This window comes from Heteronotia binoei, chromosome 11 (genome assembly GCF_032191835.1).
Source record: "Heteronotia binoei isolate CCM8104 ecotype False Entrance Well chromosome 11, APGP_CSIRO_Hbin_v1, whole genome shotgun sequence".
NCBI classification, from domain to species: domain Eukaryota; kingdom Metazoa; phylum Chordata; class Lepidosauria; order Squamata; family Gekkonidae; genus Heteronotia; species Heteronotia binoei.
Window position 1 is genome coordinate 55,602,491 of NC_083233.1, and position 23,480 is coordinate 55,625,970.

The 23,480-nt window shown below is 44.0% G+C and overlaps 1 protein-coding gene and 1 non-coding gene across 2 annotated transcripts in view; both read left to right on the forward strand.

Moving 5' to 3' along the window:
* Nucleotides 1–6,038: 6,038 nt before the first annotated feature.
* Nucleotides 6,039–6,179, forward strand: LOC132579779 (U4 spliceosomal RNA). The gene has a single exon (XR_009555999.1). It is a non-coding gene; the product is annotated as a U4 spliceosomal RNA (small nuclear RNA).
* Nucleotides 6,180–11,224: 5,045 nt separating this feature from the next.
* Nucleotides 11,225–23,480, forward strand: part of PXN (paxillin) — a 72,198-nt gene continuing 59,942 nt past the window's right edge. Inside the window, exon 1 of the mRNA XM_060249618.1 lies at nt 11,225–11,343. Coding sequence (XP_060105601.1) covers nt 11,331–11,343 — 13 coding nt within the window. The 5' untranslated portion in view covers nt 11,225–11,330. The remainder of the gene's footprint in view (nt 11,344–23,480) is intronic.

The window sequence follows — 23,480 nt, forward strand, 5'->3', positions numbered from 1 at the left end:
GAGAATATGCAAAGTGTCATAGCTTAAACATGTGTACAGTGTAAGCGGTTGGTTCAGCCCAGGATTTAAGAAACCCAGGTCTGACTCCCTCATTTTGTATGAGAACTTTCTAAGTGACCTTGGGCCTGGTATACACTCAGCCTCACCTACCTCATGGAGTTGTGAGGAGAAAATGGAGAATTATGTAAAGTTCTTTGGGTACCCTTTGGGGAAAAAGGTGGTGTATAAATGAAGTTAAATATATATGGGGGGATTTTGCAGTTTGAATTCAACACATAACATATAAGCATAAGGAAAGCCCTACTGAATCAGACCAATAGTCCATCTAGGCCAGCATCTCACACCATGACTGACCAGTTCCTCTGGACAGCAACAACAGGGCATAGAGGCCAAGGTCTTCCTCTGATGTTGCCGTTTGGCTCTGGGATTCAAAGGCTTAATGCCTCTGAATGTGGAGGTTCCCTCAGTCACTATGGCTAGTATCCACTGATAGACCTCTCCTCCATGAATCTATCTAATCCCCCTTTAACATTGTTTATTCCTGTGGCCATCACTACATCCTCTGGCAGTGAATTCCACATTTTAATCACTCTGTAAAGTATTATTTTGAACATAATTTACTTGCAGAGCTCACCACCACTGGAGGTAGTGAAGGCTGTTAGCTTAAATGATTTTAAAAGAAGAATTATATTAGTAGTATTAAAACTCCTTGTACCCTGTTCTCTCAATATTTTTGAGGCAGTATTACAGCATTTCAGTAAAGGATGAACTGTAGTGCCAAGCAGAATAAATATTTAAAAGGGCACGTTTTGAATATGTGTGCTTGTGAATTGGGCCGGGGTGTTCCACTGGTACCTTATGCATGAAGAAGAAACACTTAGAATAAATATGAACAATGCTGTAACCTCACCTCTGGTTAACCACAGCCGTAGTTGGGCTGTAGTCTGCCTCCCACACTTGTTCTTAGTCAGGCTGCAAGGTCTCCAGGTGAGATCAGATCCTGTTCTAACAGTTTGCTGGGGAATGTGTGAATTAATTATCTGTTCCTTGCTGAACACTTTAACCATCCATATAAGTTTTCCTGTGAAGCACCTGCAAGTTGTCATAGTTACTAAAAGGGGTTTTTTTAGACATTTCTCTATTCTGGAAATAAACTCCCATTCTGTAAACAAAACCAGCCATGTCACAAATTGATGTTTGTTTGGTCTAGCTCATGGACAAGCAGAAACCGTTTTCTGATGCGATGCCACTGCTGCATTCACTGTCTCTAGCCTGACTATATAACCCCCGAGTCATGAGCATCCTTCTTATATTGTGGGATGTTATGGAGGGGCTTGCAGAAAATATGAGTTTGAGGTTTGAGACTCAGAATCTCTCATTTTAGGAAGTAAGCACTTGGTCTGACACACATCCATTATTTTGTTTCATGGGATAATTCCCACTTGCTAATTTGGGAGCGTGGATCGTATGCAACTACCCACGTGAGTGGTCATCTGAAATGTAACCTGGGTGTTTAAAACAAACCCAAATGTGGGAAGCCAGTTCTAAGAATGTGCAGTGCTAGGTCAGATGTAGTCTGGACTAAATATGAATTAAGCAGGTTACAAATAGAGCCACACTTTCACTGCATGGGACGGTCACTGCATGGACTGCTTTTTTAGCAAACCACGTGGAGAGTTGTGACATCTGATTTGCTCCAACTCAAAAAACAATTGCATTGCAAAGTATGGGCTTGTGTTTCAAGGTGTGGATGTTTGAATGAGGTCTTTGCATTGTCCAGGAGAAACCACTATTTATGTGCACCAGTTGTTTCTTGTCTGTAAAACTGAAAGAATAGTGATATTTCTTCCATAACTGGCTATTGTGTAGAGAATTAGGGTTATACAGCTCTTTGCATGTTTAAAGCATTATATAACTTACAAATAATAGCAAGCCCAGATTGTCACAAGTGAGTCACAATAGAAACCAGGAGACATGAGTATGACTCATATTCCTGAGACATAGTGCTAGTCCATTCGCTGCAGCCCTATGTAAAAAATTGTTCAGATTACCCTCCCTGTTCAAAAAAGGTGTCTGGTAGCCGTATATATAAAATAGCAAGAATCCAATGTTGCACAAGATAAATGGACAACAACATACACAAATTTTTGCATGCTTGGTTGCCACCACAGCTTCCTATGAGTGTCATGAGAGAAGACTGAAGGTCACAGGATAACAGGAAGCACAGAAACTGAGGGGTAAAACAGGCATGTACCCCATCAATAGCAACACAGAAACAAAAAATGGTGGCATTCTTGCAGATACAAAAGAAATTGAAAGCTGGTTCCCAGATTAAGCTCTACTGACATGGAGAAATGGACTATTCATTTGCTGACAGCCATTGTTCTGGATTACAGCTCTCCATGCAGCATAAAGTATCCTGAGAAACTATGTTAATCACAGCCTCACCATGATCTGTAACTCTTGGTTTCCACTCCATGGGCTGCCTCCTATATTGTCCCATCTGCCAGCTAAGCTGTGCTTCACAAACCCTGCTTTATGTGCCCCTGCTTTCAGAGGTGAGCTGGGTAGTACTCAGAGATAGGGCTTTTTCAATAGTGGCACTCCGCCTCGCGTGTGGAATGCCTTTCCTCCTGAGCCTCAACTGGCATGACCTATGTTGGTTTCTTTTAGGTGCCAGGACAAAATGTTTCTGTTCCCACAGGCTTTTAAATAAGGAGTTGATTTTTTTTTCTAAAGCAGAGTTTTAGTCTGGAAATTAGATTCAGGTGGATAGCTGTATTGGTCTGAAGCAGCAGAACAAAGTTTGAACAAAGGTAGCACCTTTAAGATCAACAAAGTTTTATTCAGGGCATAAGCTTTTGAGTGTAGAAGTGTGTGTGAACATGAAAACCTATACCTTGAATAAAACGTTGGTCTTAAAGGTGCCACTAGTCTGGAAACTTACTGTAAGGTGACGGTGGCCTGTTTTTGTAGTACGTTGGTGCTGAGCTGGGGTAGGGTTTTTTAATGCTGGAATTTTAATTAAAATCTTTTAATTTTAAAAATTATTTTTGTTTTGTAATCTGTCTAGGGCGGGTTCCTGAAAAGTCAGCATAAATGTTTTCTAAATATATAAACAGGCCTGTTGATGGACTGCACACAGTTGGATGTGAAAAGGACTCTGGGCTTGGATCCCTTCACTTCAGGACTTGTTTTCACTATCAGTACTCAAACCAGGGATGCATGATTTTATAACTGTGCCTTGCACATGTGTATTTTTCTTAGCCGGATCCCAGAATCACATGAGATTAAAAAGAAAGACATATGGGGCAGAGGGGGTAGATTTTCATGTGCAAACTGAACACTGAGAGCAGTGTATATGTGTGTCTGGAACTTGATCTGAGTGACAGGATTTATCAGCGAAATATACAAAAGAACATTTGAGCATGATGAGTGCATAATTGAGAAAGCGGTGACGGAGCAGTTTCAGGCTTTCCTGGAAGATACATCTGTCCTTGATCCCTTCCAGTCTGGCTTCCATCCTGGTCATGGGGTGGAGACTGCTTTGATCGCCCTCACAGATGACCTTAGAAGGCATCTGGATCAAGGCGGGTCAGCGCTGCTATTACTTTTAGATCTCTCTGCAGCGTTTGACACCGTCGACTATGATCTAATGACTCACCGCCTTGCTGACATTGGAGTCCAGGGGCTGCCTTACAGTGGTTTTCCTCCTTCCTCCATGGTCGGGGATAAAGGGTGGCAATCAGCAAGAGGACCTCCCTGCATCACTCACTAGAGTGCGGTGTGCCGCAGGGAGCTATTCTCTCGCCGATGATGTTTAACATTTATATGCGCCCCCTTGCGCAGATTGCCAGAGGTTTTGGGTTGGATTGTCACCAGTATGCAGATGACACCCAGCTCTATCTGTTGATGGACGACCATCCAGACTCTGCCCCAGACCATCTAACCAGGGCGCTGGAAGCAGTGGCCGATTGGCTACAATTGACTCGGCTGAAGCTTAATCCAACTAAGACGGAGGTCCTGTACTTGCCTCGGGGGGGACTAAGATCGGGGATCTGGCTTCCCACCCTGGATGGTGCATCTCTTGTACCAACCCAGAAGGTGAGGAGCTTGGGTGTGATACTGGATGCCACCCTTTCTATGGAGGCCCAGGTCACAGTTGTTGCACCATCTGCCTTTTACAATCTTCGGCAGGCCGAACAACTAGCACCCTATCTGGCCCCTCAGGACTTAGCTACAGTGATCCATGCAACAGTCACTTCCAGGTTGGACTACTGTAACTCACTCTATGCAGGCTTGCCCTTGAGGCTGATCCGGAAGCTCCAGCTGGTGCAGAATACGGCAGCACGATTGCTGTCTGAATTGCTGTGCAGTCTGCACTGGCTATCAATTGAGTACCGGATCCACTTTAAGGTTTTAGTATTGACATTCAAAGCCTTACGCAGCCTGGGACCAACATACCTGCGGGACCATCTCTCCCCATATGAGCCCTGAAGGTCGCTACAATCAGCCAGTCAGCATCTTCTGACCATCCCTGGCCCAAGGGACGTCTGGCTTGCCTCGACCAGGGATGCCTAATTGATCTGCTTAGGCCGGCTCACCTAATATGAGTCATGGCTAAATTATTTATTTTTTTAACTGTTTTAATAGTTTTAAACTGGTTTGATTGTTCTACTATGCTGGAAGCAGCCCTGAACCCGTTATGGGAAAGGGCTGCCTATAAATCAATGAAAATAAATAAATAAATAAATAAATAAATAAATAAATAAATAAATAAATTCTCTCTTGCATATCTAAAGACACCCCACAGCTCATTTATTTCCATGCATCCCCCTCCCTTTTTAACTGCTCCATAGGGTTGCCTGCTTGGGTTGGGAAATACCTGGAGGTTTGGGCAATGGAACCTGCAGAGGGTGGGGTTTAGGCAGTGAAGGGATCTCATTGGGGAACTTATCATGGTTGACTGGAAATAAACTGCAATAGCAGAGGATCTCCAGGTGCTACCTGGAGGCTGGCAACCCTACATTCACCTTGCAGTACTTAGGGTTGAAGAGAAGGGATTGGATTTATACCCCAACCTTAGCTACCCAATGGAGTCTCAAAACAGCTTGCAAATCTCCTTTCCTTTCCTCTCCCCACAATAGTCACCTTGTGAGGTAAGTGGGGCTGAGAGAGCTCTCCCAGAACCACTCGAGGAGAACTGCTTTGAGAGAACTTGTGGCTGACTCAAGGCCACATCTGCAGGTGTATGTGGAGGAGCAGGGAGTGAAATCCTGTCCACACACTTAACCACTACACCGAACTGGCTCTGGTTGCCCACTCTGGCCTGGGAAATCCCTAGAGATTTGGAGTTGGAGCCTGGGGAAGGTAGGGCTTGAGGAGGGAAGAGACTTCAGCGCAGTATAATGCTATATAATTAATCATCTGAATAAGTCATTCAATTAACAGTCTGAATAAATCATTTTCTCCCGGGGAACTGATCTTTATTGTTTGGAGCTTAGTCGTAATTTCAGCAGATGCCCAGGACCCACCTGGAGGTTGGCAACCATACGAAGTCCTACAGAGCTCAACCACACTTCCAAACAAAGATACAATCGAGCGCTTGGAGTATAGGAATATGTTTGAATTAATGCATCTAGGATAATCATGCGAGACTTTATTTTAGCGTCACTTTTGCCCCAGCAAACTTCGATCGAAGCTCGCTGTACCAAACGCGGCATTTTACACACAAAGAAAGACCCTCCGCCGCACCTACATCCGCCTGCTTTTTCTCAATAACCGCAGCCCAGACTTCCTGTGTGTGACGTTGACTGATTAGCATAAAGCACCCAGAGCCCTTTGCGAGAGAACGTCGGGCGGTTTTATGAGAAGAAAGAACGGGGTTTTCGTTTAATTAACAACGACCGCAAATAGGGGCTGCGGAATATTTCCGTGCGGGTGGCGATCGCTCCTCAACGGTCGGCCTGATTTTAAATCACCGTAACCTTATTATTCGGCGCCTGTCTAGGCCCTGAATGGCCGAAGGATAACTCTTTAGCTTTGCGCAGTGGCAGTATCGTAGCCAATGAGGTTAATCCGAGGCGCGATTATTGCTAATTGAAAACTTTTCCCAATACCCCGCCATGACGACTTGAAATATAGTCGGCATTGGCAATTTTTGACAGTCTCTACGGAGACTGAACATTTCTGTTTTAAAAAAAGAAACAATATCTTTCCTTTGTTTTCTGTGTTTTTCTTCTTTTAGTGCTAAGTCTTTTCTTGTTTCTCTTGTTTCGTACATTAGTATGGATTGTCAAACTAATGCATATTAATTTAGTGCTGCATTTTTTTTTCTTGAAATACTGTATAATTTTTATACACAAACCTAGTTATCTCTGTATTTCTAAACTGTCATTCCCGATGGGTGTGCACAAGAAAGCTCATCCCTGATGTTGAATAAACCTTTGTTGATCTTAAAGGTGCTATTGGACTCTTAACTTTGTTCTAAATTACAATCTTATTGAAAATCGCTAATATATAGACAGCTAGGGTCTAATATCATTTACCTCTGCCTCTAAATCCAAGCACCAGATAGAAAGTGCCAGCTGTTGAACAGACTTTAATAAGATTCTAATTAATCCAATAAACTCAAGCAGAATGCTACTTTCTACAAAGAGTGTATCAGGTAGTGATCCCTGGGGTGCTGTGGTGCCTTGGCTATGTTTCTTAATACCCTTTTGAAAATAAAATCTGAAAGGATCTTGGGTGGAACAGGGAAAGGACTAAGGACCATAGCCAGTGGGGGGGGGGTCGCCCCAGGTCTGGGGGGCCCCCCGCATTGCCAAGGGGGTCCCGAACAATGGCCGAGGAGGGCGCAGAAGGGCGGCTTCCCTTGGCCTGGCCGGCCACCGAGCTCCTCCTGCCGGCTCTGCTAGCGCGCAGTGCCGCTCTCACCTCCCTCGCCGCCGGCGAAACCTGCCCCGGCCAGGAAGAGGCGGCAGAGGCTGATGCGCGCTCGCTCTGCAGGCTGCACTACTCGCTCCAGCGCCGAGGGGAGACACCGCGCATACCACTCCGCGCAGAGTCTTCGCCACCAGCTCCCTTGCAGGCACCCCCGGCCCGGACGGCAACTCGCCTGCACTCTTCGCAGGGCGGAGCGCAGGCGGCGCTGGCTCAGGCGGGCTTCTTGGGGAGCCGCAGCTCGGTGCCTACCCCAAGCGCCCAGCCGAGGCGCCCTCCTTCCTTCCGCCTCGGGCGCCTTGGAGACCTGCCCCCAAAGGCCGGCTGCCCATCACTGAAGCCGCTAGCTTAAACCGCCAGAACCTCAGAGAAACCTGGCCGGATCGGATTTGAGCCCAGCCGCCAGGCGGAGAGGGCCTCCGCGCAACCCAGAAGCGAGGCATGGCAGCAACAGCATTTCCTCTTGTTTTGGATGCTGAGAGGTATTATGCATCTCAGCGCGATTTCCGTTTGACCACCTTGTGGCAGCGGGTTCCACTGGCTCGCTATATAACAAACTGACTTCGGTCAGATCTGAATCCCTAGCTTCAAAGAAATGGAGGGGAGGGACGCTCTGGAAAATCTGATTAGGTTTTTTTTGGAGGGGAGAGATTAGCTGCAACTAGGTTTTCTTTAATGAATAACGGGTATAGACTTTACAAACATAGCTTGTCAAAGGTTACACAGCTCATAGTGGCAAAAAGCTAAATGTTTAGTGGTGTGGTTAAAAAAAAAAAGTTCACAAAGTAGGACAAAGGATTTCCACCTCAAACTGCTTAGCTCATGTGTCGGTAACATTTTTATAATGGAAGGGCCAAACAATATCAATATTCAAATCAAGAGACCAACAGACCTTCAGTTTCTTTAAGTGTCAGTCTGGTCTGTACACCAGCAGCCCAGAAAAAAAAAATCCGTTTAAACATCACAAAAAATCCATCATTTTCTTAAACAAGAATCTTCCCATTGCCTTGTCTCACTGGGACGTATTTTGCTTTACCCTGGCATCCACCGACTTTCCCTCAAATTCAGAATGTACACACGCTATATGTGAAATGCAAGCTCAAATGTTATTTGCCTCTTTAAAAATTACATCATTGCAGAGGTCCAATCCCTTCCTGGTTATTTGCATTAAGACTGAAGGCAAATACTATTATTTACATATCTGCTTTCCACAACTGACATGGCCTGAGGTGACGTCCGCCCTCGGCCCCCCCGGGCAGCCTCTGCGCCTGTGGCGTCGGTCCCACCAAACGTCATGTGTGTCGTCACGCTTTACCTGGGCGCGCACAACCCGCAAAGCCGGGGATACACGGGAGATGCATCGTAGCCTGCTGGTTGGATGTGCCTTAGGAGGTTCCAGCAGCTGTTTCCAGCAGGGCTCCCTCGCAAGTGGTGGCCATCTTGCGGAAGTGACATCACCGGAAGTGACATCATATTCTGTTTCTGGCGGCGTGCACACACATAGGGGGGCCCACATAAATCTTGGGCCCCAGGCCCCCAAAGCCCTAGCTACGCCCCTGACCATAGCTGCTGTCTACCAGCTGTTGGACTAGAGCCCTCTGATTTCCTCTTTGGTGGGTGCAAATCAGCCGTCTATTTTCTACTGAGTTCAACTAAAACTCAGGGTTTCCTTTTTTAATTTTATTTTTGTATTGTGTGTGTGTCTGGAAATCATGGCTGATTTCTGGTGAAAAAGCTCAGCAGGAACTCATTTGCATATTAGGCTATACCCCTTGACACCATCATTATGTCACGCAAGGCTTTTTTGTAAGAAAAGCCCAGCAGGAACTCATTTGCAAATTAGGCCACACCCCAGTGCCAAGCCAGTCAGAACTACATTCCTGTGCGTTCCTGCTCAAAAAAAGCCCTGGTTTTTGGACAACCAGGAATTGGGGGTGCAGGATAATTTACAGTTATTAATGCGTGAACTGGATTCTGTCCATGAAGAAGAAATTGGATTTATATCCCATTCTCCACTCCGAATTTCAGAGCGGTTCACAATCTCCTTTATCTTCCTCCCCCAAAACAGCCACCCTGTGAGGTGGGTGGGGCTGAGAGGGCTCTCACAGCAGCTGCCCTTTCAAGGACAACCTCTGCTAGAGCTATGGCTGACCCAAGGCCATTCCAGCAGGTGCAAGTGGAGGAGTGGGGAATCAAACCCAGTTCTCCCAGATAAGAGTCTGCACACTTAACAGCTACATCAAACTGGCTCTCAAAAGCACCTGTTTTCTCTTCTGGGATTTATTTCTTTGGTTGCCATGACTCTAAGGTTTAGCATCCTGGCCAAAATTCTTCAGACCAGTCACCACAACATTATTTAAGATAGAGTGTATGCGTTTTGTTATTTTTCCATTCTGTTTTTACAAAACGTTATACCTGATTACAGGGTAACAAGCTCGGTCGTTCCATTGATTTCTGCCTTTAGAAAGGGAAAATAGAGCACATTTGCCCCTAGGTCCTTAAAAAAACCTTCTCTGTTTTTTTGCGAAGAGGGAAAGATGCTCTCTGTGCATGCTCAGAAAGGCACTCTGTTCAACTCCAGTTTCTACATTCCACAATGGTGGCCATATTAATCTGCAAAGACATTATTTTTTTTAATTTAAGATTTATTAAAATATTACACCAACAAGATAAAAGAGAACAAAAACCAAATAAGTACATTGTGAAAGGATTTACCCATTACATACTATCCAATTGAGTATAAAAACAAGAATATCAACATCGAAGGATCCTAATTTTACTTCTAACCAGACCTCTTTTTTTTAGCAGGAACACAGGAATGCAATTCCGGCTGGCCTAGTACCAGTGGGTGTGGCCTAATATGTAAATAAATTCCTGCTGGGCTTTTTCTACAAAAAAAACTATGTTAAACAATGGCAATATCAGGTGGTGTGGCCTAATATGCATATGAGTTCCTGCTGGGCATTTTCTACCAAAAAAGCCCTGCTTCTAACTATTCTGTGGTCCATTCCATCCTCTGGACAACTCCAGTCCATAATTAGTCCAGTCCAAATATATCACTATTTTTTGATAAGCTGTTAATTTCACCAAAACATGGGTCTCTTTAACATTAAATAGTTGAATTTTAGGCAATGTTTTCCCCTTCAATTCCCTGGCAAAGACCAAGCTAGCACTCAACATTTGAAGATCTCTCGGGATGTTGGGTACAGAATGTAGCATTAATGTATTTGATTTGTAAGGAATTTGTTTCCCCATCCCGGCTGATAGTAATCCTCACAACTTGCTTCCAAAAACTGGAAGGATGTTTGCATCTACCACATATGGAAGAAGTCACCCTTAACTACGCCACAAAACCAGCACTTATTACAGTATTACAGATCTTTGCCAGTCTTAAAGGAGTTAAACACCACCTATAAGCAGTGTTCCCTCTAAGCTAAGTTAGCGTGAGCTAGCTCACAGATTTTTAGCCTCCAGCTCACACATTTTTGTCTTAACTCAGGAAAAATGACCCCAGGGCACAATAATTGATGCAGTAGCTCACAACTTTTAATGCCAGTAGCTCAGAAAGTAGAATTTCTGCTCACAGGACTCTGCAGCTTAGAGGGAACATTGCCTATAAGTTATTTTCATCAAGTTTTCTCAAAAAGAGAGAGAGCCAGTTTGGTGTAGTGGTTAAGTGTGCGGACTCTTATCTGGGAGAACCAGGTTTGATTCCCCACTCCTCCACTTGCACCTGCTGGAATGGCCTTGGGTCAGCCATAGCTCTGGCAGAGGTTGTCCTTGAAAGGGCAGCTGCTGTGAGAGCCCTCTCCAGCCCCACCCACCTCACAGGGTGTCTGTTGTGGGGGAGGAAGGTAAAGGAGATTGTGAGCCTCGGAGTGGAGAACGGGATATAAATCCAATATCTTCTTCTTCAAAAGAAAGACCAGCCATAAAGCTAGATCCTAAGTACTTTTATGGTAATTCCATTTCGTATCATGCATGCCATTACCTGTTTTCCCCATATTTTATAAATAAAATTTTGATCAGGTTTAAGCATCACAACCAATAAAACATCTAGTAATTCTCGACTTATTTCAACAGACTGTGCAGGCCGCCAGACGATCGCTTCCCCCGAGAATGTCCCAAACACACGAACAGATCTGTTGGCCGTCGCTTACGCACACCCAGGACGGCCACTAGAGGGGGATAGCGCTTTCTGCGCGCTTTGGGGGAGGGGGGGGAGATGGAGTAGGGGGCGCGCCTGCCGCTCGTTCCCGCGTGACGGGGGCGGGCCGGGGGGGGGTAAACCAAAGCTGGAGTGGGCTGTGCGCGCGCGTCTGCCTCGCCGGAGCTCTAGGAAAGTTAAGGTGCCTCCAGTCAGCAGCTGTGGCGGCGGCAGCGGCAACATGGACGACCTGGGTGAGTAAAGAGCGTGGGGCGGGTGGGGTCCTTGCTCAGCCCCCTCCCCAAAACACACACTCTTCCCCAATCTCCTCTTCATAACTGAGCCCCCCTTTCACTTTGGTGTATTTGTCTCTGTGTTAGGGTGTGTGTGTTTGGGGGGGGGGTTCTTCCAGTTATGTGTACCTCCCCCAAGTTATTATTCTCCTCGTCGTCTTCCTCACCCCCTTCCAAAGTTTTCCCCTTGCTTTGCTTTTGATCCCTAGCCGGACTCCCCCCTTACTAGTTTCCAAATTTCCTTCTAGCTCCTCCTCTTCCCCTACCCCTCCTCATAGTTCATCTCCCCCCAAGCCCCTCCTCAGTCGTGCCCCCCCCCCCCCCATATCCTCTCTCTTTGCTCGACTTTTAGCTCTGTTGCAGCCAGTCCAGGCCAGCACGCTAGAGAGAGTAATTGTGGCACCACGTTTATGGTGGCATCAGCTTTTGTGGACAAGAGCTGGGTGGTCAAAGTGGCACCACGAATTTTACTCCAGAGTAATCTCTGCTCACTTCATGAGGACTTACTCCCAAATAAAGGTGCCTTCGGCACCACTAAATGCAGGGGGACTTGCTTTGGGTTAAATGTGCATAGGTTTGCGCTGCAAATCTTTAGTGGACCACGTAACTTTTGGATGCGATTGTGGCACCAGGTTTTGTGGTCTCAGAAGTATGAAGAGGGTTTGAGTCCTCAGAAAGTTTGGCCACAATAAATCTGTTTGTTTCAGAGATGTCAGAAGATTACTTTTTGTAATAAGCACAATCACCACTTGTGGGATTTGCTTTTAGTCTGACAGTGCAATTCTATGCAGAGTTACTCCAGTTTAAAGGCTGTGATTTAAATGAATTTACTTGAGTACAGTAACTCTGCACCAGATTATATTGCAAGGATTCCTTCACGTACCTTCCCACCCAGCCTTTCCAACTGATTAGTCCTCAGATCTTTAGCATTTCTCCCACGCCTTACATTTCAACCTGTGCAGCGGACTTCTACTTTTCTCACTGTTTGTCCCCAGTTTTTCCTATTTACTACTTATTTCCTTGCACTGCTGCTAGTTTTAACTTGCTGCTGCTGAGCTACTCAGGTTTTACTTAGAACTCCAGAGCTTTTGAAGTCAGCTTATATGGTAATTGGCTAAAATAGTGGCATAAAAGTACGTTAGTACATTTAGGTGTACTTTGGGGGAAATTATTGTCCCTTGTCCCACAGAAAGAGTCTGTTAACTTTCACAGAAAGGTTAATTTCTGTTTTGGTTATTAAATGCCTTAACCCAAGTTGTATGGATTGTGTTCAGCAAACTTTTGCATAGAATTATGTGGCATTTACCAGGGCTCTTTGTGTTGAAAATACATCTTTGTGCTGTTTTTGTACTTTTTGTACATGTTGTTTTTGTTTGAGTTATACCACAGTACATCTTTGGTAGATATATTTTCTCTGTACAAAAATGTACCCTCAATGAAACAAAGCCAGCTCCCCCATGACTTGTTTTCTTTAGTCCATTTCGAAGCTCTGCACCCTTAATTACTTTCCAAGCAGCTGGACCCGTTCAGCTGCACCCCCAACTCCTTTATCTACTTATCCATTCCTAGGGTCAGGATGGCCATTGTTCCCCAACTCTCACTTTCTTCAGTCCCTGAACCAGGTATAATTGATAACCTCAATAGTGTGACCACCTCCCTTCCCCCCAATTTATAATAGTGAGAAAATTGCCAACCGATCATTTTAATGTATATTTTCAGGTTTTTACACAGGTGATTAAAAACTTTTAAAAAATAATCTTCATATATTACACAACATTTTTCATATTTTTTCCTAATGGTAGTTATGAGGAAAGGCAAGGAGGGCACTGAAATCCTGACTGCTTGAAAATCCTGTTCCGCTTCCTGCAGCTTCTCGAGGCCACGAGAGGTTTACATATCACAACTTGAGGTGGCAGACTGGCAGGGTCTTGTGATGTGTTTTGAGGCAGCAAGTGTGTCTTGTGCCTGTTGAATCTTAGACTAGTACCGCTGCTGTTGGGGGTCTAAGATTGTCTGCTTCCCTCTTCAGTCCAAGACAGGTTGTAGGGCCCCTTCCTTTTCATCTTACCATGGATTCACCCGGGTGACATGGGAGGAGGCTACTAGGGGTGGGGTCAATAGCATGAGTCATCCCCATGTCTTCCCCTTGATTTATATGCCTGCTGTGCATGTATTTAGTTATATTGCAACCTTGCCACATCTTGCTAGCCTAGAGGGCCTTATTTTTTATATCTCCTGTTTTGTTCAACCCCCTCATACTTTTGGGTACACTTTTTGTACCATAATTTAAAAAAAATTACGAATCCCTCCTTTCTGATACTACTACGCTTCCTAACATGAAGCCCTGTTTAATTTCTCCCATACCTTTCTTCTCCCTTCTGTATTCTTGATCCCAGATCCACTCTTCTGTTGCTTACGTAAACTCATAACTGTTAAAGGACCCCTACCAATTTAACCGTCAGATCTTTATCTTAGACTTTTCTCCAAGGAGCTTGCATTAGTGTATATCATTCACTCTTCTCATCCTCATAACAGCTCTGTGAAGAAAGTAATACTAGGTTGGATCCAGCTATCTTTTCCTCTGTCTTGCCCAGTTCCCCTCTTTACTACAGTTTTTGTGCTCTTTGGCTTTTCTCTATGAGGCTGCATGACCCCCATCTTAGCCTTTTTTGGGCAGTCGGAAAGGACTCCATTTTACACTAACAGAAAAGCTGGTTGGATCTCAGGGTTGCCTATTGAGATTTATGGCTGAGTGGGAATTTGAACCCGAGTCTCTCTGGCCTGAGTGCAAAAGTTCTAACAACTGTTTCACACTAGCTCTCCACAGCCTCCTTCTGCCCCACTGTTGAATCCCTTTTGGTATATATACACCAAGTGGCTCAAACCACACCTGTTCTGTATTCAAACCAGTCTGGTCTGATATTCTGGTCTGCCTTGTGCATCCATATATTCTTCACTGTTTGCTACTGGAGTGACTTATTATATTTTGTCTTATAGCCTAACTCTTTGCATTCTTAACCACTGCCCACTAGCTGTATGTAGCTCTGCTCACTGTATCTCATTCCATTGTCTGAAGAAGTATGCATGCATACGAAAGCTTACATTCTGAATAAAACTTTGTTGGTATTAAAATTGCTCCTGGACTCCTACTTGGTTCTATTGCTTCAGACCAACAGTGCTGCCTACCTGGATCTATTTGCTTCAATATTCATCTCTTAACTGACAACAGGGTCTTGTGGAGTCTGGGATAGCATGCTTAGAGTATATGCTTACACTTTAAGCTTATGTATAGCCAGTAAGATGTAGTGGTTAGAAAATCAGACCGGTCTGGTTTGAATACCTACTCTGTGGAACATCACTGGGTGACCTTGAGCCAGTCCCTTTCTCTCAGCCTAACCTACCTCACAAGGTGGTTGTTTTGAGGATGGAATGGAGGGAAGGAGAATGCTTTTGTAACTCACTTTGGGTTTCTATTTGAGAGTAAATCAAAGTATACGTAAATGATTTTTGTGTGTGTGTGTGTGTATTAATTTGATTGCATTCTGTCTTGGACTATCTTTTGTGTCTTAAGCAGGGCAATGTGGTATAAAATTGACAGAATCCAGCAAGATTTTAAGTTGTGTCTCACACAACAGTCTCTTTTTTCCTACTTTATGTGTTATGTGTTTGAAAGTAGTTAGAAATTATTTGTGCTCCAGATAGGAATTTTCTTGAGATAAGCTGCGTAAATTCCTTAGGATGCTCAGGCCTTCTACACTAAATTTTTGTAATCCAATTCTTGCATTGCTAGTGTGCTGCCTTACACTGTTTTTTATTGCATTGTTTCCTAGTTTTGTAGTCCATCTTTAAGTCTTGGTGAGAAAAGTGGACTATATAAATAAATCTTAAGAAACTGATTTATCCTCCTATCCAGTCATCCTTCCTATTCATACCTGGCTGTATTTTTTTTGTTTTCAGCTCTACGACTTGGTTTGTACTATTAGGCTTCTAGGCATACACCCACTCTACTCTGCCTCTCTTGGCATTGGTTATTTGCAAGACGTGGCCTCTATTTTTAGTCTTGGCTTGTGATTTTTGGATATGTAAAAGGATCTTCTTGGAGGTGAAACTGGCCATCTGATTTCACAACTGCAGTACCTAAAATACAACCATGTTGATGTTTGGAACTCTTGCCATCATTTCAGCTTTCCTTGATTCTGAGCAACTTTATCAACCCATCTATAGCTCCTCAGATGTGTACCAGGATAAGATTTACACTTGAGTATGCAGTATCCTAGAAAGTGTACTGGGAAGTATCTGCTTCCAGCAATCAAAGAGAAATTGTATCACAAGTAATCCAAGTCCCATTTATGGTATCTCCATAGGCTCTTCTAATAGAGACCAAATGTTCTGTTCAGATGTGCTGCAGGGAAAGTCTCAGTTTTATTACTAGACCTAGAAGATCAAATTGCTGTGTTAATTTTGAGGCCACAGTGACACCTACAGAAGAGGAAGTCTAAACTGAGCCTGTGATAAAACCGTCAAGGCTTGTGTCCTTCAGCCAGTTAGCTACCTGAGACCATGTTCTGCCTCCTCGCATTTATGGGAAGGGAATAGCCTGAGTAAAAATGGATAAGAATGTGTGTGGTTAAAAGGTTATGCATAAAGCTAAATTTGTAATGGAGTGGGGAGAGGCTTATGTTTTCCTTCATTTATGTCTTCCTCCTTTCCCAAGAAATACTTAGGTGTATCATAAAATATATGGGTCTACTGGAAGGGTCCTTTGGTTTCAAATATCCTACCATTGTTGTTCTCCACTTTCGTGAGCGACGTGTAGAATTTGATGGGAATTCTCTGGCTAGGCACACACAATTGGACGACGTTTAAGAAAAGACGAGTGAAACTTTCCAGTATGTTCTAACACTATGAGTATTGAAATATACAAGCTACAGCTGTTGCATTCCATAAATTCACTGAAGTATTTGCAACTCTGTTGTTTGGTCAGATGGTGTGCCACTCCACCATTGAATTTTCTGCTTAATGAGAGGGTGCTTAATCTGGGTGTGCTTGACTTTTGTGTGGATCTGTCATGTGTTTTGTTAACTTTGCAGCACTCAAAACAATTTCCACTTCTTTCTGGTGTTATTTTAGAATGTTTATCAAAGTATTCCCTTTTCCTGCTGCTTATTGCATACTGGTTGGAGAGGGGCTGTGGCTCAGTGGAAAAAAAACTCTGCTTTGCATGCAGAAGGTTCCAGGTTTGATCCCCAGCACTTCCAGTTAAAAGGATCTGATAGTAGGTGATGTGAAAGGTCTCTGAGACCACAGAGAGCTGCTGCCAGTGAATTGACAATACTGCCTTTAATGGACCAATGGTCTGATTCAGTATAAGCCAGCTTCATGTATATTAATACATTGTGCATTAATAATAACTATGAATTCCTGTTGGAGGGGAATTGCAAAGTTCATAGAAACACAGAATCATAGAATCACAGAATTGGAAGGGGCAATACAGGCCATCTAGTCCAACCCCCTGCTCAATGCAGGATCATCTTAGAACATCTCTGACAAGTGTTTGTCCAGCCACTGCTTAAAGACCGTCAATGAGTGAGAGCTCACCACCTACCTTGGTAGCTGATTCCACTGCTGAACAACTCTTAGTGAAATCCTCCCCCCTAATATCCAGCCAGTACTTTCCTGCCCTTAATTTAAACCCATTATTACAAGTCCTCTCCTCTGCTGCCAACAGAAACAGTTCCCTGCCTTCCTCTGAGTGACAGGCCCTCAAATTATTAGAGAGCAATCATGTCCTCCCTCAACCTCCTCTTCTCCAGATTGAACATCCCTGATCATCCTCATCACTCTCCTCTGCACCCACTCCATTCTGTCCACATCCCTCTTGAAGTGAGGCTTCCAGAACTGCACACAGTATTCCAGGTGTGGCCTGACCAACGCAGTATACAGTGGGAGTATGACATCTTGTGATTTAGATGTTATGCCTCTGTTCATACACCCCCAGATCACATTAGCTTTTTTTGTTGCTGCATCACACTGGCTGCTCATATTTAACTTACAGTCCACCTGTATCCCAAGATCTTGTTCATGCACACTGCTACCCAGAAGTGTATCCACCATCCAGTATGCATGTTGGTGATTTTTTGTTACCTAGATGTAGAACTTGATGCTTAATCCTTGTTAAATTGCATCTTGTTCACCCCCCCCCCCCCACTTTTTCATTGTGTTCAGATCTCACTGAATTCTTTATCTTCTGATGTATTTTCTACTTCTCTCAATTTGGTGTCATCTGCAGATTTCACACCCTCCACACCCTCATCCAGATCATTTATCAAAATATTGAAAAGTACTGGGCCTAGAACCAAGCCCTGTGGCACCTCACTGGACACTTCCCTCCATTCAGATAAAATGTCATTGACAACTACTCTTTGAGTGCGGTTCTCCAACCAATTCCCTATCCACCTAGCTATTCTAGAGTCCAGTCCACAATCCTCTAGTGTACCCATCAGACCATCATGGTGAACCCTGTCAAAAGCTTTACTGAAATCCAGGTAAAAAAACATCAACAACATTCTGTTGATGCAATAAGCTTGTCACTCAATCAAAGAAGGAAATGAGGTTAGTCATCTTGCCCACATATTTTCTTGCTGGATGGTCTTACTCAACCTCAGTTTCTAAGCCTATAAAATGGGAGTTATATTAGAGATCCTGTTTTAAATTGGGGGCGTTTGATGCCAGTTTGTAAAGGATTTTACTCACAAGAGCAAACAAAAATAGCAATCCCGTTCACTTTAAAAATAACTTCTGCAATAATTTTCATAAATTCATGTACGGGGAATATGAATTTCAACATGTAAAAAGCAGTGACATTGAGTTTTAAAAATGAACACAAATAGGTTCACAATGTGGGGATTTCACATAAAGCATTCTTAAGGTATCTGTATACTCCCCTATCATTTTTTCCTAATAATCAAAGTTCACAAGCTAACAGATAAAGTTGCCTGCCCTTTATATCTGACTTAATGAGGGTTTGGATCTACCAGAATATGTCTGTGAATGGTTGAATGGATTTGCCAATTTGTCCCTCCCACTGCAGACTTCCAGCTTCCCCCTCTTGTTGTTCTTTGGGGTCCTCTGTCCCCCTCAGGAGCAGCATTTCAGATGGTATTTGGTGCTGCCAGGCCTCAGATTCAGCAGGAGCTCACAGGAGCACAGCTCCCCCTCTACCTTGTCCATTGAACAGTAGGTGTAGCTGCATAACAATCCCTGGATTAGGAGAGTGGGTGGCCAGTCAGCCACCAGGGGCTTTGCCATGCCCCCAGCAGCCCCCATTAACCCCTGGAGAAGCCCGCACCACCCTTTCTCCACTTATGTGATTTTGGGCAGCAGGTAGCTTGCTGGTCTTTTGACCGGGGGATGGGGGGCGGCCCAGGAGAGCCCCAGGTGAGTGGGGCCTGCTAGGGCTGGCTGGATCTCTAGCCAGCCCAAGCAGGCCTCACTCACCCGGGTCTCTCCTTTTTTGCATCAGGTTGCTTTTGGCTGGGTGGTGGTGGCATATGCTAATGAGTTATGCTGATGAGCTCCACCACCTATTTTTCTACAAAACAACCCCAGGGTGCTGCAGTTAGAGGGTGTGGGTGAGAAAACTGTAATTTCTTCTATCATTGGAAATCACTAGTGGATCTGACCCATGGATTCATGTTTGCTGAACTTGTGTTCAATCAAACAGGTCAGGGGAACTGCGCCAGAAGTTGGTTCTAGTTGTCCTGTTCACTGTGTCAGAATTAATGGGCAACGTGAATCTTTGCATTTGGATCTCTACAAGGAGATTCTAATTCTGGGTGTGGAGGGGGCAATCATTCTCAGTGGATTTTGCTTTAGAGCAGCAAGAAAGATGGGGAAACTGGGTGGACAAATGTAAGTGTGGAATTGAGTTTGGCTGTTTTGTCTCTACAATTGACAGCATCTATCCATACTTTGTTTCCAGTCTTGTTTCTCTCACCCTTCACCTTTTTGGGGGGATTTGATCCCATTTCTGTAGAAGACAGAAAGATCTTTGCCTGCTGAGTTCACTGGGAGATCTGTTTGGGCCCCATGTGTGAACTGAAATGAATGTGCTTACATTGCTCTGTTCTCTCTTGGGAAAAATAAATAAATAAATAAATAAATAAATAAATAAATAAATAAATAGCGCTCTGGCTTCTGCTTGTGAAGGCATTCTGCCTGTCTTTTTCCATTGAGAGAGGGCTTTGTCTGTGTGGGCTTCATTGCTGTAGATATTCAAGCGCCAATCTAGTACTGGACTTTGACTGGCTTTGGTCAGGATGCCTCCTTGCGGGGGAAGCCCCTGGAAATGGCTTTGGATGTGAAAGTTGATGGGGTTTTTTTTTGTTTTTGTTTTTGCTTGCTCAAATTCCTGAGAACATTGACTGAGCAGGGGAATGCGTGAAAATTGCAAGTAGGGATAACCCCCCCACACACACCAGTGAGGAATGGTTTCCCTCCTCCTGTAACCTCTCAAGTGTTTCAGTTCCCTTGTGAAACAGGGGGGCTATTGTCTTGCAGGACTTGGACAGAGTCCTGTGCCTCAAGCAGTGTGTGATGCAAAGGCCTTTCCCCCTTGCTCTTGCATTTCCATGGAAAGTCTGGACTTTGCTGATACTTTAACTCCTTTGTCTCCCCCCTGGGAGAGGTCAGGGTGTGCAAGCATCTGCTCTCCCTGCTGCGTTGGATCAAGTCACTCTTCTGTCATCCCTCCCTCCAGTGGAAAAAAAAGGAAATTATTCTAAATATTTTAATCCCTTACTTACTTTCTTTGTGCCCCTTCCTGCTTTATTATACTGCTCCTATTTTCCCTCTGTCAAGCTAGAGCGATCCAAACATGAGCTTCCTATGTTGCCTTTTAAACTCTTCCTATTGCTGCTGTTCTTGGGGTCTCTTCTGCAGTTGTGTGGCCTGCCCTGGGGAGCTGCATTGGATTTATGCCATATTCTTTTCTGGCCCAAGTAAGCTTTGATACATGAAAAGAAATACAGTGGAAAACTTGGTTAGTCTTTAAAGTGTTACTGGACTCAAATTGTACTCTTACTATAGCAGACTAATACAGCTGTCCACCAGAAACTTGTCCATGGTTGTTTAATTCACCTAGCCTCCATGAAAGGTTGGGCTTAGTGAAGCCAGGCTGCCAATTAGCACTCCCAGGTGTTTTGGGGAGGGGGCAAGGGACAGAGGTGACATAGTGCAATCTGTTGACATCATATTCGTCTGAAAACATGGATGTGATGTTAGCTGATGCACCAGATTCTATGGTATTAGCATGTTAGCTGACGCTCTGGATGTTCTGCAGTATTTAGGGTTACCATATTTTGAAAAGTAAAAAAAGGGTCATATTTTCTCAACTGGCTACTTTAAACAAGTGAGAACTATGACAAATCTCTTTAAATACCCCTATAATACCCTGCTATAATTTAAGCTCTATCTAGTATTACTTATACGGCTATTGCCTTAAGCAGAACTTAGAATAAAACATTATTTTACAAGATCTTAGTATTATTTCTCTTGTACTTGATTATTGCACCTATGAATTTTGCCATTCATCCTATAATTTAAGCCATGATCATTGCTACTTGCGAGGAATATTCCTAACCTTCCAACCCCAAAAGAAGATGTTTTCATCAATTTTTTTGAAAAGAGCCCAAAAGAGGATGGACACAAGAAAAAGAGGACATCTGGTAACCCTAATGTGCAAAGCACTGGTTTACTTGGGCCTCTTCATCTGCTCTTACATGTCCTCATGCAGTCTATTCGAGAGCCCTGGGGAAGATTATTTTTTGCTTTCTTTTGAGAGAACTAGTAAAACGCTTGTTTATCAAAAGATCTGCTGTGGAAATGAAATATATTATTTGTTTTGGTTATTTCAGAGTGGTATGCAGGGCTTTTTTTGTAGCAGGAACTCCTTTGCATTTTAGGCCACACCCCCTGATGTATCCAATCCTCCTGGAGCTTACAGTAGGCCCTGTACTAAGAGTTGTGTAAGCCTTGGAGGATTGGCTACATCAGTGTTGTGTGGCCTAATATGCAAAGGAGTTCCTGCTACAAAAAAAGTCCTGAGTTTGGTATTAGGCTTTTTGGGGGAGTTGTTATTTTTGGGTTGTTTTTGTGGAGTCGTTTTACCCATGAGCCACATTAAAGCAGGGTTTAATTAAATCAAACTCTCCAGGGAAAATGCAGCTTTAATAATTTTGGAGCAGAAGAGAGCCTCTCTTTGTAGAAATATTTCCCTTTCCCTCCCAGAATCCCATTCTCTTTTTGTCTTACTTTGTCTGCTTACTTTTAGAGCACCATGTGGTTTGTAAGCTTGTTACTCTCTGTGCATCCAGACACTTTAGTTCTGGTCAGCAAATAGTTTTATGAGAGGATGCCTTGAGGAGGAGGCATGAAGGGTGGTTGGCCTAATCCACCCTAATGAGGAGTGCAAAGATGTTCCATTTCTGTACCACCTTTCCCTACTTCCATGTCTTTTCTCTTTTAGCCAGCTAGTATTCCTTTGGGGGGGGGGGGCTTATATTTGGCCATGGAGCCTCCAGTTGCTGATCCCCATGAGCTGCAAAAGAATCTCTTGCATTACAAATCTGGAGGTGTTATGACTAGCTGTAAGCTCTTTAGAAGGAACTCTGCAGAGTATAGTAGTGGGGGAAAGGAAAAGAAGAAATAACACCTTTTTTACCTCGTACTGCCTCTTATCAGTGTACATATGGCTGAGAGGCATGTCCAAGGACAAGTGAGTTGGGTTGTTTTTTTTGCTTCTGTTGTAAACTGAGAAAATCTGATTCACCAAGTTGTAGTGAGGGCAGTATTTTGCTCTGAAATCTGATCAGTTTAAATTGAGAGTTGGATGTCCTCTTTGGCGGCTCTATGCTGTCCCTTTATTTAAGGGCATGTCCCAGTAGTATAGTTAGGGTGAGGTGATACGGGCTCCAGCCCTAGATGCAGTGTAAACAAGTTTACAAAACCAGAGCATCAAAGATCATACTTACAGTGTCACTCTGCTTCAGCTTGTGGAACTTTAACAAATTTTATTGTGGCATAAGCTTTTGTGGCCTTGGATGGGAAACTACCAAGGAATTCCAGGGCTGCTATGCAGAGGCGATGGCAACCCCCTCTGAATAAGTTGGTTGTGACTGGATGGCACTTTACATGCAAATTTTTGTGAGACAGAACCCACATAGTCAGATGTGGCCAGTGTTACATTTAGTTGGCAGATATGCACACACACACACACACACACACACGGAAAGCTACAGACAACAGAAAGGGTACTGGTTGGGGGAACAGAAAACTTGATTCTCAGGGGCATAGGATTAAGTTACATTGCAGAACATAGTGGTTGTGGGCCCCTCCACTTCTCATGAATGGACTTTGTAAGCCAAGTGGTGGACATAAAGCTGGATGGAGGAAGAATTGCTTTCTGTAATGAGCCAGCTAGCCAGTCCCTATTGGGGCCAGATCTGATAGCGTTAAATCTGCAGCTTTTTGCTGGAGTCTCCAGATCATACTGACAGTTGTTTTGAATAACATTGTAGTGTATTATGTAATGGTCTCTTTTTAGTATGAAATAATTAAGCCTGGTTTCAAAAATGTTAGATCAAACTTTCCTCAGGGGCTAGTTGGGGGGCAACAGGCAGTCAGGCGCTGTTGCCAGCAGACTTAACACAGTAAAACACATTCAGCCATTAAATTATTCTAGTGTGGGAAGAAATAAATGGGGAAAATGTTACTTGGGCAGCAGGATAGTCAGGAAGGGTTTGAATTCTTTTTTTAAAATAAATTTTTGCCGTAATAGCTACTGAGCAGTGGGGTTGTAAGTATACCAGCAGCCAAACTCTATCCCCATTCTTTGCTGTGATGGGCTCTTGGGAGCAGGACAGAAGTAAGAGTTGGGAATCTGTGGATATATTTTTATGTTATTTACTTTACATTTATACTTCAGCTCTCCCCAGTGAGGACCCACAACATTCTCCTATTCTCTGTTTTATCCTCACAAATAACCCTGTGGTAGGTTAGGCTGAAAAAGTGTGACTGGCCTAAGGTCTCCCAGCAGGTTT